The sequence below is a fragment of the Macaca thibetana genome, chromosome 16 (assembly GCF_024542745.1).
Source record: "Macaca thibetana thibetana isolate TM-01 chromosome 16, ASM2454274v1, whole genome shotgun sequence".
Classification (NCBI taxonomy): domain Eukaryota; kingdom Metazoa; phylum Chordata; class Mammalia; order Primates; family Cercopithecidae; genus Macaca; species Macaca thibetana.
The window spans coordinates 35158213-35173864 of record NC_065593.1 but is presented as its reverse complement, the minus strand read 5'-3'; the positions used below and the strand labels follow the sequence as shown (position 1 = coordinate 35173864).

The 15652-nt window shown below is 40.2% G+C and overlaps 3 protein-coding genes across 11 annotated transcripts in view; 1 reads left to right on the top strand and 2 right to left on the bottom strand.

Annotated features, from left to right (window-relative positions):
* PTRH2 (peptidyl-tRNA hydrolase 2) overlaps positions 1-15652 on the bottom strand; it is a 1137200-nt gene that overhangs the window by 236431 nt on the left and 885117 nt on the right. The window lies entirely within an intron of this gene.
* Positions 1-15652, bottom strand: part of SKA2 (spindle and kinetochore associated complex subunit 2) — a 976874-nt gene that overhangs the window by 816055 nt on the left and 145167 nt on the right. The window lies entirely within an intron of this gene.
* The window catches only part of RPS6KB1 (ribosomal protein S6 kinase B1), a 99956-nt gene that overhangs the window by 76956 nt on the left and 7348 nt on the right, over positions 1-15652 (top strand). Inside the window, exons 6-14 of one of the 2 annotated variants that reach the window (XM_050764703.1) lie at positions 162-236; positions 2730-2787; positions 4232-4332; positions 6727-6817; positions 6984-7074; positions 7747-7854; positions 8729-8791; positions 8977-9054; positions 13328-13435. In XM_050764703.1, the coding sequence (XP_050620660.1) occupies positions 162-236; positions 2730-2787; positions 4232-4332; positions 6727-6817; positions 6984-7074; positions 7747-7854; positions 8729-8791; positions 8977-9054; positions 13328-13435 (773 nt within the window). The remainder of the gene's footprint in view (positions 1-161; positions 237-2729; positions 2788-4231; positions 4333-6726; positions 6818-6983; positions 7075-7746; positions 7855-8728; positions 8792-8976; positions 9055-13327; positions 13436-15652) is intronic. The other variant, XM_050764702.1, reaches the window with a different exon arrangement.

Sequence of the window (15652 nt, the reverse complement as noted above, 5' to 3'; positions counted from 1 at the left end):
CCCCTGCGCCTGACCACAGGTATCTATTTCTAGCAAACACAGTGTAGTTCTCTGAGAAAGATTTTGCAGTAACATGTAACATGGAACAGAAAGCTGCAGAATGTAGTAACTTTTTTGTGACTATTGCTGTTGGAAAAACTTTTTTTGTTTGTTTTTTGAAGGTGGAGTTTCACTCTTCTCGCCTAGGATGGAGTGCAGAGGCGTGATCTCAGCTCACCGCAACTTCCGCCTCCCAGGTTCAAGCAATTCTCCTGCCTCAGCCTCCCAATTAGCTGGGACTACAGGCATGCGCCACCACACCTGGCTATTTTTTTGTATTTTTAGTAGAGCCAAGCGTTCACTATGTTGGCCAGGCTGGTTTTGAACTCCTGATCTCAGGTGATCTGCCCGCCTTGGCCTCCCAGAGTGCTGGGATTACAAGTATGAGCCACCATGCCTGCCTGGAAAAACTTTATTTTGACATAATTTCATACTTAACACAAAAACTTTTAAGAGTAGTATAAAGAATTCCTGTGCCAGGCTCAGTGGTTCATGCTTGTAATCCTAGCAGTTTGGGAGGCCAAGGAGGGCAGATAATGAGGTCAGGAGTTTGAGACCAGTCGGGCCAACATAGTGAAACCCTGTCTCTACTAAAAATAGAAAAATTAGCTGGCATGGTGGTGCGCTCCTGTAATCCCAGCTACTTGGGAGGCTGAGGCAGGAGAATTGCTTGAACCTGGGAGGCAGAGGTTGTGGTGAGCTGAGATCACACCACTGTACTCCAATCTGGGCAACACAGCGAGACTCAGTCACACACACACACTCTCTCTCAAAGAATTCCTATATATTTCTCACCTAGATTCCCCAAATGTTACCAATTCACCACATTTATTTTGTATCTGTCTATAGATATGTATATATGTATATACATATATATATGCATGCATACATAATTTTTTGAACTGTTTAAGAGAGTGTTACAGACATGATTTCCCTTTACCCCTAAAATTTCAGTGTATGTTTTATTTATTTTTTATTTTTTGAGATGGAGTCTCACTCTGTCGCCCAGACTGGAGTGCAATGGCGCAATCTTGGGCTCACTACAACCTCTGCCTCCCGAGTAGCTGGGATTACAGGCACCCACCACCATGCCCGGCTAATTTTTAGTAGAGATGAGGTTTCACCATGTTGGCCAGGCTGGTCTCAAACTCCTGACCTCAGGTGATCCGCCCACCTCGGCCTCCCAAAGTGCTGGGATTACAGGTGTGAGCCACTGCGCCCAGCCTATTCAGTGTATATTTTCTAAAATCAAGGACAGTATCTTACATAACTATACTAAAATGATGAGAAATAGGAAATTAACATTGATGCAATTATAACTTAAAGTTTCCTTTAATCTGGAACATTTCCTCAGTCTTTCTTTGACTTTCATGATGTTGACATTTTTGATTAGTACAGGCCAGTTAGTTTGTAGAATGCTTTGGGTTTAGCTGATGTTTCCTTAGTATTAGATTCAGGTTATGCAATTTTGGCAGGACCATTGAAGTGATATTGTGTCCTCCTTAATGCTTCAGATCAAGAGGTACATGATATTTATATCTTTGTTCCATTAATTGTGATGTTAACTTTGATCACATATATAAAGTGGTGTCTGCCGATTTTTTCCCTGGTGACATTTTTGCCTTTGTAATTAATAAGTATCTTTAGAGGAGATGCTTTGAGATTTAAATATCTTTCATCAAGCTTTCATGTTCATTTTTGTTGTTGTTGTTGTTTTTTGAGACGGAGTCTCACTCACTCTGTCGCCCAGGCTGGAGTGCAGTGGCGCGATCTCAGCTCACTGCAACCTCCGCCTCCCAGGTTCAAGTGATTCTCCTGCCTCAGCCTCCTGGGTAACTGGGATTATAGGCATGCACCACCACACCTAGCTAATTTTTTTATTTTTAGTAGAGATGACCCCTGGCCTCAGATGATCTGCCCACCTTGGCCTCCCAAATTGCTGGGATTACAGGCGTGAGCCACTGCACCTGGCCCACATTCAGTTTTGACATCCATTGATTCTTGCCTGCAACAATTAATTGTGATGTTTGGCAAGTAATTTTTCTTATTCCGTCATGCCTTCTTCATTTATTACTTGGCATTCTACTGTAATTCTACTTGGCATTCTTCTTCCCCATTTAAAAAATTTATGTATTCCTTTATTTATGTTATTATGGACTTAGGTATTCTAATATCATTCAATGTGATATAACCCTTTATTATCATTATTTATTTTGATACTCAAATTGTGCCATGTTTTTTACTAGGCCACTGCCAAGGTTCATTCTGTTTATTTAAGGGTTCTGAAAATACGAAATATGAGCATTGACTAAAATTAGTGAGGGTGATTTAATTGTAGACTGTCATTTTTCTACTTATGGGTAAAATGTTAGAGTCTTTAATCAAGATTTTTTTTTTTAACCTCAGGTCTGGAATCTACAAATATTTTAAAGTTTGTAGATATAAAACCTGGAATTCCAAGCCAGTTCTAGTTTTTAAACATATGTGTGTCACAGAAGAATAAGAATGCTACTAAAAATAGAATCCTGAGGACTTAGTTTTAAAACCTATAATTTTTAGGATCTGTTTTTCATTTTTAAGGAACTGATGTCTTTTAATTATGGTTAGAAGGAAAGCACAAACTCTTTCATTAGAAGTGGGTTGGAAATAAATATTGTTTTATCTCTAATGTTTTTTCTTTTTCTTTACAGGAGGAGAACTATTTATGCAGTTAGAAAGAGAGGGAATATTTATGGAAGACACTGCCTGGTAAGTGAACTTTTTGTGGTTGCATAGATTCAGGTAATTACAAGCAAAGCCCCATTCCCACTATGGGCATCCACATGATTCAGTAAATTGATCTGGAGCCAGTCAGTCACTCAGGACCTCAAGGGGGAGAAGTAGTTTTGGGACTGGGCAGCTATGGAGGTCACATCATTCCTTTGCCCTTAGGCTTGAGTGGAACGCTCTTCACACCAGTTGTTCCTAACAGAACCATTCTCATTGCGGCTTTCTTTCCTTGAATTGGTAAGCTGCCTGCCTTGGCTGTGGGTGAGTGTGGTTTTCCAGTGAACCTTTATGTGTGGAACAATGGAAATTATCAGAAATCATCTCCTTTTTTTTTAGGCTATTTCTCAAGGTGCAGTCTTAGGGAGGTGATAAGCCTGGGCATATCATCTGTGGATTGATTATATAGTCAGGATGGGATTTACCCTCCTATTTCTAAACATGTCATCTGCTTCAAGTTAAAAATATGCACATCCTTTTGTGAAGCAACAATCTTGGGTCACAATAAATCAGTTTATCCTACACATTAATTTAATAGAAAACAACACTTAAATGTTTTTTTCTACCTTGATTACCAAAACTGCATTCCATTGTTTAATTTCAGGCCTTTTCTAACACAGAAGCTGCATTTAAGAGCCTTAGGGATGAAGTGCCCTTTTTTGGAGGAGGCTCACTGAGCCGTGTTGGAGGCTGTTTGTGGTCCTGCTGGCTGTGAAATTGCCTCAGTCCTCTAGGACACACCCTCTCCATCCTGGAGTAATCTGCAGGATTGCAACATTGTTATGCAGCCAGTATTGCAGTGCCTTGTGCTTTTCGAATCCAGACAGGGTTGATTCAGCCCTTTATTCTTTTGAGGTAGATAAATTTGAGTGTCACACAGTTTATAGTTGTGGGCTGGCTGGCAGGAGGGAGGGCAGATACTGTGGGCCTAAGCTGTCTATAAATATGTAGCTGTATTAAGTAAGGGATGAGTGGGCTTCTAAGGGTCAGGTTATAAGATCCCTTTTGAAATCAAGACTTGATCTCTGAGAATAACAAAGTTCCTATTTCCTGTGGGATTTTAAAGTTGGGTGTGGATGGGAGAAATTTGCTTTAAAATGAATGACTATTAGCTTAATTCCTACACAGACAGAACAAAACATGACCAATGGCAGTTTAGCATATTCTGGACATCTTTGCAATTTTAGCAGTATATTCTAATGGCAAAATAAAGCACTTTATAGTTTCACTAAAATGAGTGAAACATAAATGTCCCCATGCCTTTTGGCAGCATCCTATGCCATCTCTTTTTCCCACACATCCCCCTATCCCACTAATTTGGTCTTCGGTGCATGTCTGTTTCTTTCAAGGAATTTTGCTCCATACATAAACTGCTTTGGATAGATTACACTCTTTTTTAATTTTATTAAATCACTTTTGTTTCCAGCTTTTACTTGGCAGAAATCTCCATGGCTTTGGGGCATTTACATCAAAAGGGGATCATCTACAGAGACCTGAAGCCGGAGAATATCATGCTTAATCACCAAGGTGGAGACATACCGTAAACAATTCTATAGTAAATAATCATCTTAAAATCCTCCCACACAGGTCATGGCCATTTTCAAAGCCCCATATTCATCTCTCTATTTTGTGTATTTCCTCCCTCAGAATTTATGGCATCATAGTACTTGCTGATGTTTTAAGTCTTTAGGTAATTACACTTGGTGAGAGTAAAAGAAGTTGAGGATAATAGTCGCTCAACTGCCTTTTTTAGTTTAATCCTTACTCATAGTTTTTCATATTTTTGGAATCTTTACATAAAATGTTATATAATGTTTTAGACTGTAAAAGCCAGTCTAAACATTAATTTTGGCTTGTTACTTAAATTGAAAAGTGAATATTAATTATATAAGTCGAGTTTTAAAAATGAAAATATGTAAATATTGGCTGGGCGCAGTGGCTCACACCTGTAATCCCAGCACTTTGGGAGGCTGAGGCGAGTGGATCACCTGAGGTCAGGAGTTCAAGACGCCTGGCCAACATGGTGAAACCCCATCTCTACAAAACTACAAAAAAAAAATTAGCTGGGCATGATGGTGGGTGCCTGTAATCCCAGCTACTCAGGAGGCTGAGGTGGGAGAATCACCTGAACCCAGGCGGTGAAAGTTGCAGTGAGCCAAGATCGTGACATTGCACTCCAGCCTGGGTGACAGAGCAAGACTCCGTCTCAAAAAAAAAAAAGAAAATGAAAATATGTAAAATTAGAAGCTATGCTTCTTACTGTAGGTTTTATTAATGCTGGAAAAAGGATTGAAACTGAATCAAAGTATTTGATAAAACTTTGGAAATATGATGTTTAGTAGGCATCAGGTTACTCTTTTTTTTTTTTTTTTTTTTTTGAGATAGGGGTTTCACTCTGTCACCCAGGCTGGAGTATAGTGGCATGATTACAGCTTACTGCAACCTCTGCCTCCCAGGCTCAAGTGACCTCCCACTCCAGGCCCTCAAGTAGCTAGGGCCACTGTGGCACACCACCATGCCTGGCTAATTTTTGGTATTTTTTGTAGAAATGGGGTTTCATCATGTTGTCCAGGGTGGTCTCAAACTCCTGAGCTCAATTGATCTGCCCGCCTTGGCCTCCCAAATTGCTGGGATTACAGGCATAATCCCCCTTCCCCCCCAGCCAGAATCAGTTTATTCTTGCTGTTTGTTTGCAACAACAAACATAAACATCAGAGAGACTGATAATCTCTACAGCTGTAGATATAGCACAGTGAGCCTTGACTGCAACTGCATGCTGCTACAGACAGCTTAACTTATGCTAATCTGGGCTGTGGGCAGACTTGGCAATTCATACCCCAGAGGAGCAACCAGCTGACCCAGGGTATCTAGAAGGTGGTAGCAGCTGCTAATCTTAGATGTCTACAGAATAATCCATGAGGTTAATTGGTTCAGACTCTTAGAAAATGATGTATGAACAACCAAGGCTCATAGAAACATTCCAGATTATACTCCTCCACCCACCTTTTTTTTTAAGGTGAAATTATATACTTAACTGAATATATCATAGGAATCAGTGTCTCTTCCTTCCTCTCATCAACACCTCCTCACTCCCCAAAACCTGGATTCTGATCTGAATTCTAAGTCACAGGATAGAAAAGGGGAGCGATATAATAGTTAACTTCTTTGATTTATAAGGTTGAATGTATCAGATGGTTCTGTGAAAATAAAGGCCACACTTCTTCTGTATCAGAGTGTAGTATATATTTACATTTGAATCAATAGGTCATTGTGCCTTTTCTGTGAAATGAACCTCAAATACTAGAGTCCCTGAGGTTGTTGAACCACTTGTTATGACAGTCCAATAAAGAAAGCTAAACTTGAACTGAAATGATCTTTGTATGAGGTGGTAAGTTTTTTACTTTCTGGATCAGTGATGATTGATTCGTACTATCTAGCAATTTTCTTTCTTTCCCCTAATTGGTAGCATTGGGCAGAGTGAGCTACCTTGTTGTAGTGACTTTCTGAGACCATTTTCAGAACTCTTCACAGTTCACTGTGATAAAAGCTATATATTTGAAGTACTGTCTCACAAAGGTATAGAATATGTTTATTGGGGTCTGTGTACTTAAACTAGACTTCATAAAACAGTTTTCCCAGGATTTTTCTTTTTCGGGATGGTAGAGGATTCTGTGTATACTTAAAGCTAGAGCCTTAGACAGGTTATTTCACTTTTTTCTCTATATTTGTTTTCTCTTTACTAGATAGACTATATCATTGGCAAAAGGTGACTTTGCCCTAGCCTTAAACTTGTCATCTGCGAGAAAAGTTTGAGGCAAGAAAAGTTAAATGGAAGGATAGATTAAGGTGTTATGTGACATGTTCAAACACTGCCCATACTTGGAATTCTGAGAATAATCATGCTGTAATCTTTCATTGTAGGTCATGTGAAACTAACAGACTTTGGACTATGCAAAGAATCTATTCATGATGGAACAGTCACACACACATTTTGTGGAACAATAGAATACATGTGAGCTGCATGTTAAGCATAATTGGTTTGGGAGCTAATTTTACCTCTTTTAAGGAATAGTATCTGTTTTCTGTACCTCACTGACTCTGTATATTGTTTTTAAAATTCTAATTCAGATGATATGCAAATGGGTGAAGTTTTAAGCATATTATTTTTCTCATTGTAGGGCCCCTGAAATCTTGATGAGAAGTGGCCACAATCGTGCTGTGGATTGGTGGAGTTTGGGAGCATTAATGTATGACATGCTGACTGGAGCAGTAGGTGCACAGTTAAAAGCTGCATGTATTATGGTCTGTGCTGAGTCACTGTAGCAAGAGACCTGTCCTGTGCTTTCGGAAAATGTTACCAGTGGAGTTTTCAAAGCCCAGAGATTTGTTATTAGCAGTTTAACACTAATAATGCTTTATGATTATATGGGATCCCATACTTTCAGAAACATTTTCATTTAAATGATCTATGTCATGGCAGGCCTGTGAAATAGATGTTGAACAGATAATGTCCTTATTTTATAAATGGAGAAACTGAAGCATAAAATCACATAGCTCACTTATTATCACACAGCAAGTTAATGGTGGAAACACAGGCTTCCTTCCAGGACACTGCTACTTCCTCTGTCCTGTTGCTTAAAAACTGCACTTCTGCTGGGCACAGTTGTGCGTGCCCGTAGCCCAAGCTACTCAGGAGGCTGAGGTGGGAGGATCATTTGAGCTAAGGATTATTAATAGAATCTAGCCTTGACAACATAGCGAGACCCTGTCTCTAAAACAAAATAAAGGTCTTGAGCAGTTAGCCTATTTCACAGCATACATTTCTGATCTCCATGCATAACTAATTCAGGAAATGGATAATATTGTTATTTAAAATTTGTTTCTTATATACTAATATTTTTCACTCCCTGCTAATATTTTTCACTTGTCTTCTACTCTTAGCCCCCATTCACTGGGGAGAACAGAAAGAAAACAATTGACAAAATCCTCAAATGTAAACTCAATTTGCCTCCCTACCTCACGCAAGAAGCCAGAGATCTGCTTAAAAAGGTAAGGTTCTTAAATAGTCACTGACACTGTAAGATTCAATGACTAGGATTTAACTAGATAGAATTTAATGTATGTTTTGAATAAAGAGTCATATATAAATATTGAACAAAAAAGTCTTTCATTTTTGAACGCGAAGTACAGATTTGTTTATTTCTTTTCATATTCTTTTTTTAGTTCTTTTTTTTGAGACAGAGTCTTGCTCTGTCACCCAGGCTAGAGTGCAGTGGTGCGATCTTGGCTTACTGCAACCTCAGTCTCCCAGGTTCAAGCGATTCTCCTGCCTCAGCCTCTCGAGTAGCTGGGATTACAGGCACCTGCCACCATGCCCGGCTAAGAGACAGGGTTTCACCATGTTGGTCAGACTGGTCTGGAACTCCTGACCTCAGGTGATCCACCTGCCTTGACCTCCCAAAGTGCTGAGATTGCAGACCCTTAAACAATATTTGGTAGTAATTAGTAAACTATATTTTCTTTTTTTTCTGAGATGGAGTCTTGCTTTGTTGTCCAGGTTGGAGTGCAATGGCATGACCTTGGCTCACTGCAACCTCCGCCTCCCAGGTTCAAGTGATTCTCCTGCCTCAGTCTCCCTAGTAGCTGGGATTATAGGCACGTACCACCACGCCAGGCTAGTTTTTGTATCTTTAGTAGAGAAGGGGTTTCACCATGTTGACCAGGCTGGTCTCGAACTCCCAACCTCTGGTGATCCACCTGCCTCAGCCTCCCAAAATGCTGGGATTACAGGCATGAGCCACTGTGCCTGGCCAATAAACTATATTTTCTCAAGGCAAAGTAGACAAGCAAAGCCTAAAAAGGAAAAAAAAAAAAATCAGTTCGACTAAGGTTCTTTACCCAGGCTTTTTTTCCCTCTTTCAAGCTGCTGAAAAGAAATGCTGCTTCTCGTCTGGGAGCTGGTCCTGGGGACGCTGGAGAAGTTCAAGTAGGGTTTGGCATCTTTGGTGTTTTGTGGGGAAGATAATACTAGTTTTATGTATTTCTGAGGGTTATATGTAGTTGCTTATAAGTTTAGCTTATTTTGTGACTTGTAACTTCAAAAAGGTGATTAATTTATCAATCCAGCAAAGTCTATTCCCCTCAACTTTTCTTTCTGCTTTTTTTTCCTAGGCTCATCCATTCTTTAGACACATTAACTGGGAAGAACTTCTGGCTCGAAAGGTGGAGCCCCCCTTTAAACCTCTGTTGGTAAGTATACATGAAAGCATATAATTGGGTGCAGTGACTCATGCCTGTAATCCCAAAACTTTAAAGGGCTGAGGTGGGAGGATTGTTTGAGGCCAGGAGTTCAAGACCAGCATGGGCAACATAACAAGGCTCCATATCTACAAAACATTTAAAAGTGTATTTTTAGTAGAGACTTAAAATTTTTAGTAGAGACTCTACTGGGTGTGGTGCCATGTACCTGTAAGCCCCATCCTACTTTCGAGGCTGAGGCAGGAGGATCACTTGGTATTTTTTTTAGAATAAGAAAAATCTCAGAGCAGACAGAAACATTATTTTTATTAGCAGTGCAAAGATCTCTGGTTTATCCTCTCTTTAGCATCTTTGTTTTTATTTATTTTATTTTATTTTGAGACGGAGTCTCACTCGGTCACCCAGGATGGAGTGCAGTAGCACGATCACAGTTCAATGCAGCCTTGACCTCCCCAGGCTCACGTGAGTCTCCCACCTCAGCTTCCCGAATAGCTGTGACTATAGCTGTCACCATGTCTGGCTAGTATTTTTGTATTTTTTATAGAAACAGGGTTTTGCCATGTCTCCCAGGCTTGTCTCGAACTTCTGGGCTCAAGTGATCCACTCACCTCAGCCTCTCAAAGTGCTGGGATTACATGTGTAAGCTTCTGCACCCAGCCAAGCATCTTTTATTTTTGTACTGTTTTTTAAAGAACTAAAGCCAGTGGCAGTTGACTGTATGAGCTATTTTTAAGTCAGTTACCTAAGACAATTAAATATTTCAGGTAGTTGGTACTTTTCTTTTTCTGGTTTTATTTTGCTTAATTTAACCATTTTAAATATGATTCTCTGGGAATTTTTTCTTCAAACTATAGAATAGATGTGCATTCGTTTGCTAGGCTTGCTGCAACAAAGTACCACAAACCGGGTGGCTGAGACAACAGAAATTTATTATCTCATAAATCTGGAGACTAGAAGTTCTGCATCACGTTGTTAGAGTTGGTTTCTTTGACGACTGTGAGAAACTGTATGTTCCATGCCTCTCCCCTGGCTTCTGGTGGTTTGCTGGTAATCTCTGTCATTCTTTGGCTTGTAGGTGCATCACCCGGATCTCTGCCTTCATGTTCACATGGTGTTCTACCTGTGTGCATATCTGTGGCCAAATTTCCCCTTTTTATAAGGATACCAGGCATATTGGATTAGGGTTCTTCTCTACTCCAGTAGGACCTCATCTTCACTAATTACATCTGCAATAACCCTTTCCAAATAAGGTCACATTCTGAGGAACTAGAGGTTAGAATTTCAACATACGAAATTTTTTGGGGGGTGGGTAAGGCACATGCTTCAACCCATAGCAATATGTTTTTGAGTAAATGAGTTAGTATGTTAGTTATTGTCTTTCTACCCACCTCAGAATCTGAGAAAATACAGTTTCTTTTTCCATTCCTTGGGATGTAGGTGGAGAAGGAGGAGGATGATGATGGTGATTATTTTTTGGTCATGGAGCTAATGTGACCCACTTTAAAAAACAACAGACAATTGTAAGGAGGATAACTGTCATACACCTACCGCCCAGCTTAAAAAATGATTAGGTCATCTTGTTTAAACATAACTGCCATCCCAGCATCACACCTCAGAAGTTGACAGTTTGCCCAGTTTTTTTTTTTTTTTTTTTTTTTTTTTTTTTTGAGATAGGATCTTTCTCTGTTGCCCAGGCTGGAGTGCAGTGGCATGATCATGGTTCATGGCAGCCTCAACCTCCCAGGCTCAAGGGATCCTCCCGTATAGCTAGGACCACAGGGGTGTATCACCACACCCAGCTAGTTTTTAAAATTTTTCTAGAGATGAGGTTTCCCTGTGTTTCCCCACTTAATTTTTTGTTGTTGTTGTTCCATTATTTTTTTTTCGTCCTGTTTGTGAGGATTTAATCAAGGTTTGTATATAACTTGGTTACTATGTCTCTTAGGTCTCTTGTCATTTACAGATTCCCCTTGTGATTTACTGACAAAACTGGGTCATTTGTCCTGTAGAATTCTCAAATTTTGATTTCGTTGATATTATCCCCATAGTTTCATTGACCATGTTCATCTGTTCCCTGAACTTCCAAAAACTGGTAGTTAAATTTAGGTGGTTGATCTGATTCAGATTAAACTCTCAGTATTGCATGCTTTGATCAGGAGGCATAATGTATAGTTTTTTGTTTTTTGTTTTTTTTGTGATGTTAGTGGTCACTGATCATTGCCTGTGTCAGCATTTCACTACCAGGGTAATTTGGCAATGTCTGGAGATACACTGATTGTCACAGCTTGGGGGAGGGAATGCTGAGGCACCTTTAGGGGTAAGAGTCAGCACAGCGAAGTATTAATAGGCCTGAAATGTCAGTAGCACTGAGGTTGAGAAACTCTGGCCTACTTTTATAATTTCATCAGGTGTTTGTGAAATGGTCTGATTCTGTTATTTCTTCTTTCTTTGTTAGCTCGAATTCTTCATAAAGAGAAACTCTTTGATCAGTTAGTTACTCAAGGTATAGTTCATACAGGAAACGCAGGATGTATGTTTGATTCTTTCCTAGTTTTCAAAATAATGAATTAGTTCCCTAGCATCTCCCAAAATTGACCAATGAAGTTTGTGTATTTTTTTTTCTTTTTTAGTATATTATGAACTTACACCTTTTAACATATTTGTATTTCATTTCATTGCAGTTATTTTTATTTTTATTGATTCATTTATTCATTTTATTTATTCATTTATTGTTTTGAGGCAGGGTCTTACTCTGTCACCCAAGCCGTAGTGCAGTGGTGTAATCTCTGCCCACTGCAGCCTTGACTTCCCGGCCTCCAGCAATCCTCCCACCTCAGCCTCTTGAGTAGCGGGGACCACAGGTGCACCACCATGCCCAGCTAATTTTTGTGTTTCTGGTAGAGATGGCATTTTGCCATGTTCACCAGGCTGGTCATCAACTCCTGAGCTCAAAAGCAGTCCACCTGCCTCTGCCTCCCAAAGTGTTGGGATGATGGGCGTGAGCCACCACGCCTGGCAGTTATAATTGATGCTCAATTTTTCCCTTTGTTGAATGCTGGGTGCAGTGAATGCTGGGTGCAGTGAATGCTGGGTGCATCTTCATGTTGGTTTCTGAGTCCTTTTGACATGAGCACATGGGCTGGTGTTGCACCAGACAGCAAAATAAGGAAACTGGTGTTCTGTGCTTATCTTGTGCATTTCCCCACACCTGGAATCAGCCGCTCCTCCAGGGAGTGCGGTTCACAGTCTGGGCTCTGAGAGAATTATAAGGTCAGTGTGGTCATCTTTCAGTATGAAGTCAGATATTCTAAATTATTATTTACTTCCTACATTTGGCCCAAGAGTCTAACCAGATATTTTGGGAGAGAAGGAATTAAATAAATGAATCTCATGGTTAGAACTGAAGTGATAACTATACTTTCACAGGGAAATATAACTTACAAACCATGCGGAATAGAAAATTATTTTTGCTCCTTTAGATTTCTAAAGGAATGAAACACGCTGTGGGAAGAAACTTTAACTGGAGCATCTCACCAGTGTTATTCATGTTTTAACTCTGCTTCAGGAGTTTTTCAGGTTTATTACAAACCTGCAGTAGCCAACTGAACTAATTATCTCTAAACAGGGATTTAGCCAGTGGACTAGGCACAATGAAGCTTTGTGAGACGGGAAATTGATATTAACATTTTTTCCAGCTTGTTTTGAGCTCGATATATTCACTTTTTTTTTTTTTTAATTGAGTCAGACTCTCGCACTGTCGCCTGAGCTGGTGTGCAGTGGCACGATCTCTGCTTGCTGCAACCTCTGCCTCCCAGGTTCCTGCCTCAGCCTCCCAAGTAGCTAGGATTACAGGAGCACGCCACCATGCCTGGCTAATTTTTTTTATTTTTAGTAGAGACGGGGTTTCGCTATGTTGGCCAGGCTAGTCTTGAACTCCTGACCTTGTGATCCGCCTGCCTCAGCCTCCCAAAGTGCTGGGATTACAGGCGTAAGCCACCATGCCCAGTCGATATATTCTCATTTTTAATAGGAATAACTCTATACTAAAATCTATTAGAGTGCAAGTTTAAGATTTGAAGATGTAATTTGACTCAGTACTTTCCACCTGCATTTTTTTCTTCATTCTGTGCCTGCTAAGACTATTCTAATACTTTATTATAGTTAACCCCTGCGAAAAGAGCTCCCAGAGCTTACAGTGCATTTGATTCATGTAATATATATATGGACTATTTATTATTTTCTAAATTATTTTGTTTGTATAAAGCAATCTGAAGAGGATGTAAGTCAGTTTGATTCCAAGTTTACACGTCAGACACCTGTCGACAGCCCAGATGACTCAACTCTCAGTGAAAGTGCCAATCAGGTCTTTCTGGTAAGTGAAACAATTTCCATGTAGTCATAGGAAATTTTAAGTATGAGGATGGGCTCTTGGATAAGAAAATTCAGTTTGCCTGCTTTGCAGTTCATGTAGGTAACCGGGTCCACTTTTTTTTTTTCATTAACGATGCCCTTATAACTTACTGATACCTACAAAATTGATTTTCATAATCCAACATTTTATTTTAGCAATTAGGGTGGGAATGTGCAATTCTTTGGAGAGTATGATTCCCTTTTTTGGTTGGGCCACAGACTTAAAATGGTGTTTGGCTTAGCATCTCAACCAAAAATTAGTCATAGCAGTGGGGAGAAAAACCTCACACTAACTACATGTATTTTATTCCTGAAACAGCTGTAGATTTTTGGTATCCCTTTTTTTTTTTAGACAGGGTCTCACCTTGTAGCCCAGGCTTAGGTATAGGTTATAGTGGTATGATCACAGTTCTCTGCAGCCTTGACCTCCCAGGCTCAAGTGATCCACCCATTTCAGCCTCGTGAGTACCTGGACTACAGGTGTGTGCCACATCCAGTTAAGTTTTGTTTTTTTTTTTGTAGAGACAGAGTCTCACTATTTTACTCCTGGACTCAAGCTATCTTCCCACCTTGGCTTCCCAAAGTGCCACAGTTATAGGCATGAACCATCATTCCTGGCCCTATTTTTGGTACTCTTAACATAAGTAGGGGATTTTTTTTTTTTTTTTTTTTTTTGAGACAGAGTCTTGCTCTGTCGCCAGGTTGGAGTGCGGTGGTGCGATCTCAGCTCACTGCAACCTCTGCCTCCTGAGTTCAAGTGATTCTCCTGTCTCAGCCTCCCGAGTAGCTGGGACTAAAGGTACGTGTCACCACGCCCAGTTAATTTTTGTATTTTTAGTAGAGACAGGGTTTCACCATGTGAGCCAGGATGATCTCGATTTCTTGACCTCGTGATCCACCCGCCTGATTACAGGCATGAGTCACCGCGCCCGGCCAAGTAGGGGATTTTTAAACATTAATTGTGAATATTTGACATCAAAATATATTGGTTCATATGTAATAGTGAATTCTCATCATAGAAATGCCTGTATAGATTTATAGCTTGTCTCCTCAGAAAAGTAAAGGTTTTTGATATTGGCCAACAGAAATGATGGATTTATATCGGATGACCATGAATGCATACTATTTTGCTCAAATATCACATGCTTGTTGATTTTATTACTGTATTTAATATGTCACATGAACATCTATCTCATTTTGTATCCTTTTTTTTCTTTTGTCATTCCTTTTTGGACTACCTCTAGGGATAACAGAATATGGGTAAAATAATTGTTTAGGAGTGTTTTTTTTCCCTGTTTTTGAGTTCACTGGATTTGTCACTAACTTAATTCTCAAGCTTTTCTTCCCCACACTGCTCACTATGTAATAGAAGTAGTGTTGTATCTTATGGGATGGGAAATAAACTCTAAAGTTCACATGGAGTTGGGGCAGGGTGGCTCACGCCTATAACCTTAAGGTCAGCAGTTCGAGACCAGCCTTGCCAACCTGGTGAAACCCTGTCTCTACTAGAAATACAAAAATTAGCTGGGTGTGGTGGCATGCACCTGTGGTACCAACTACTTGGGAGGCTGAGGCAGGAGAATCACTTGAACCCGGAAGGCAGAGGTTTGCAGGAGCCAAGATTATGCCACTGCACTCCAGCCTGAGCAATAGTGAGACTCCGTATCAAAAAAAAAAATAATTAAAAAAAATAAAGTTGCCGGGTGCGGTGGCTCAAGCCTGTAATCCCAGCACTTTGGGAGGCCGAGGCGGGCGGATCACGAGGTCAGGAGATCGAGACCAGCCTGGCTAACGTCTCTACTAAAAAAATACAAAAAACTAGCTGGGCGAGGTGGCGGGCGCCTGTAGTCCCAACTACTCGGGAGGCTGAGGCAGGAGAATGGCGTAGACCTGGGAGGCGGAGCTTGCAGTGAGCTGAGATCCGGCCACTACACTCCAGCCTGGGCGACAGAGCGAGACTCTGTCTCAAAAAAATAAAAAAATAAAGTTAGCATGGAATGCAAAAGTTGTGTATAGTATAGTTTGAGTAAACAACACTGAATAGTAATAGTCCTATAAATTAGTAATATAGAGCACATAGGCAAAAATACAATCTTACAGTATTAATTACATAAGAGATAAAAGATGAGTGAGTACATGCATGGTTTTAAATTCAAGTTTGATGGTGCATGATCAAAGT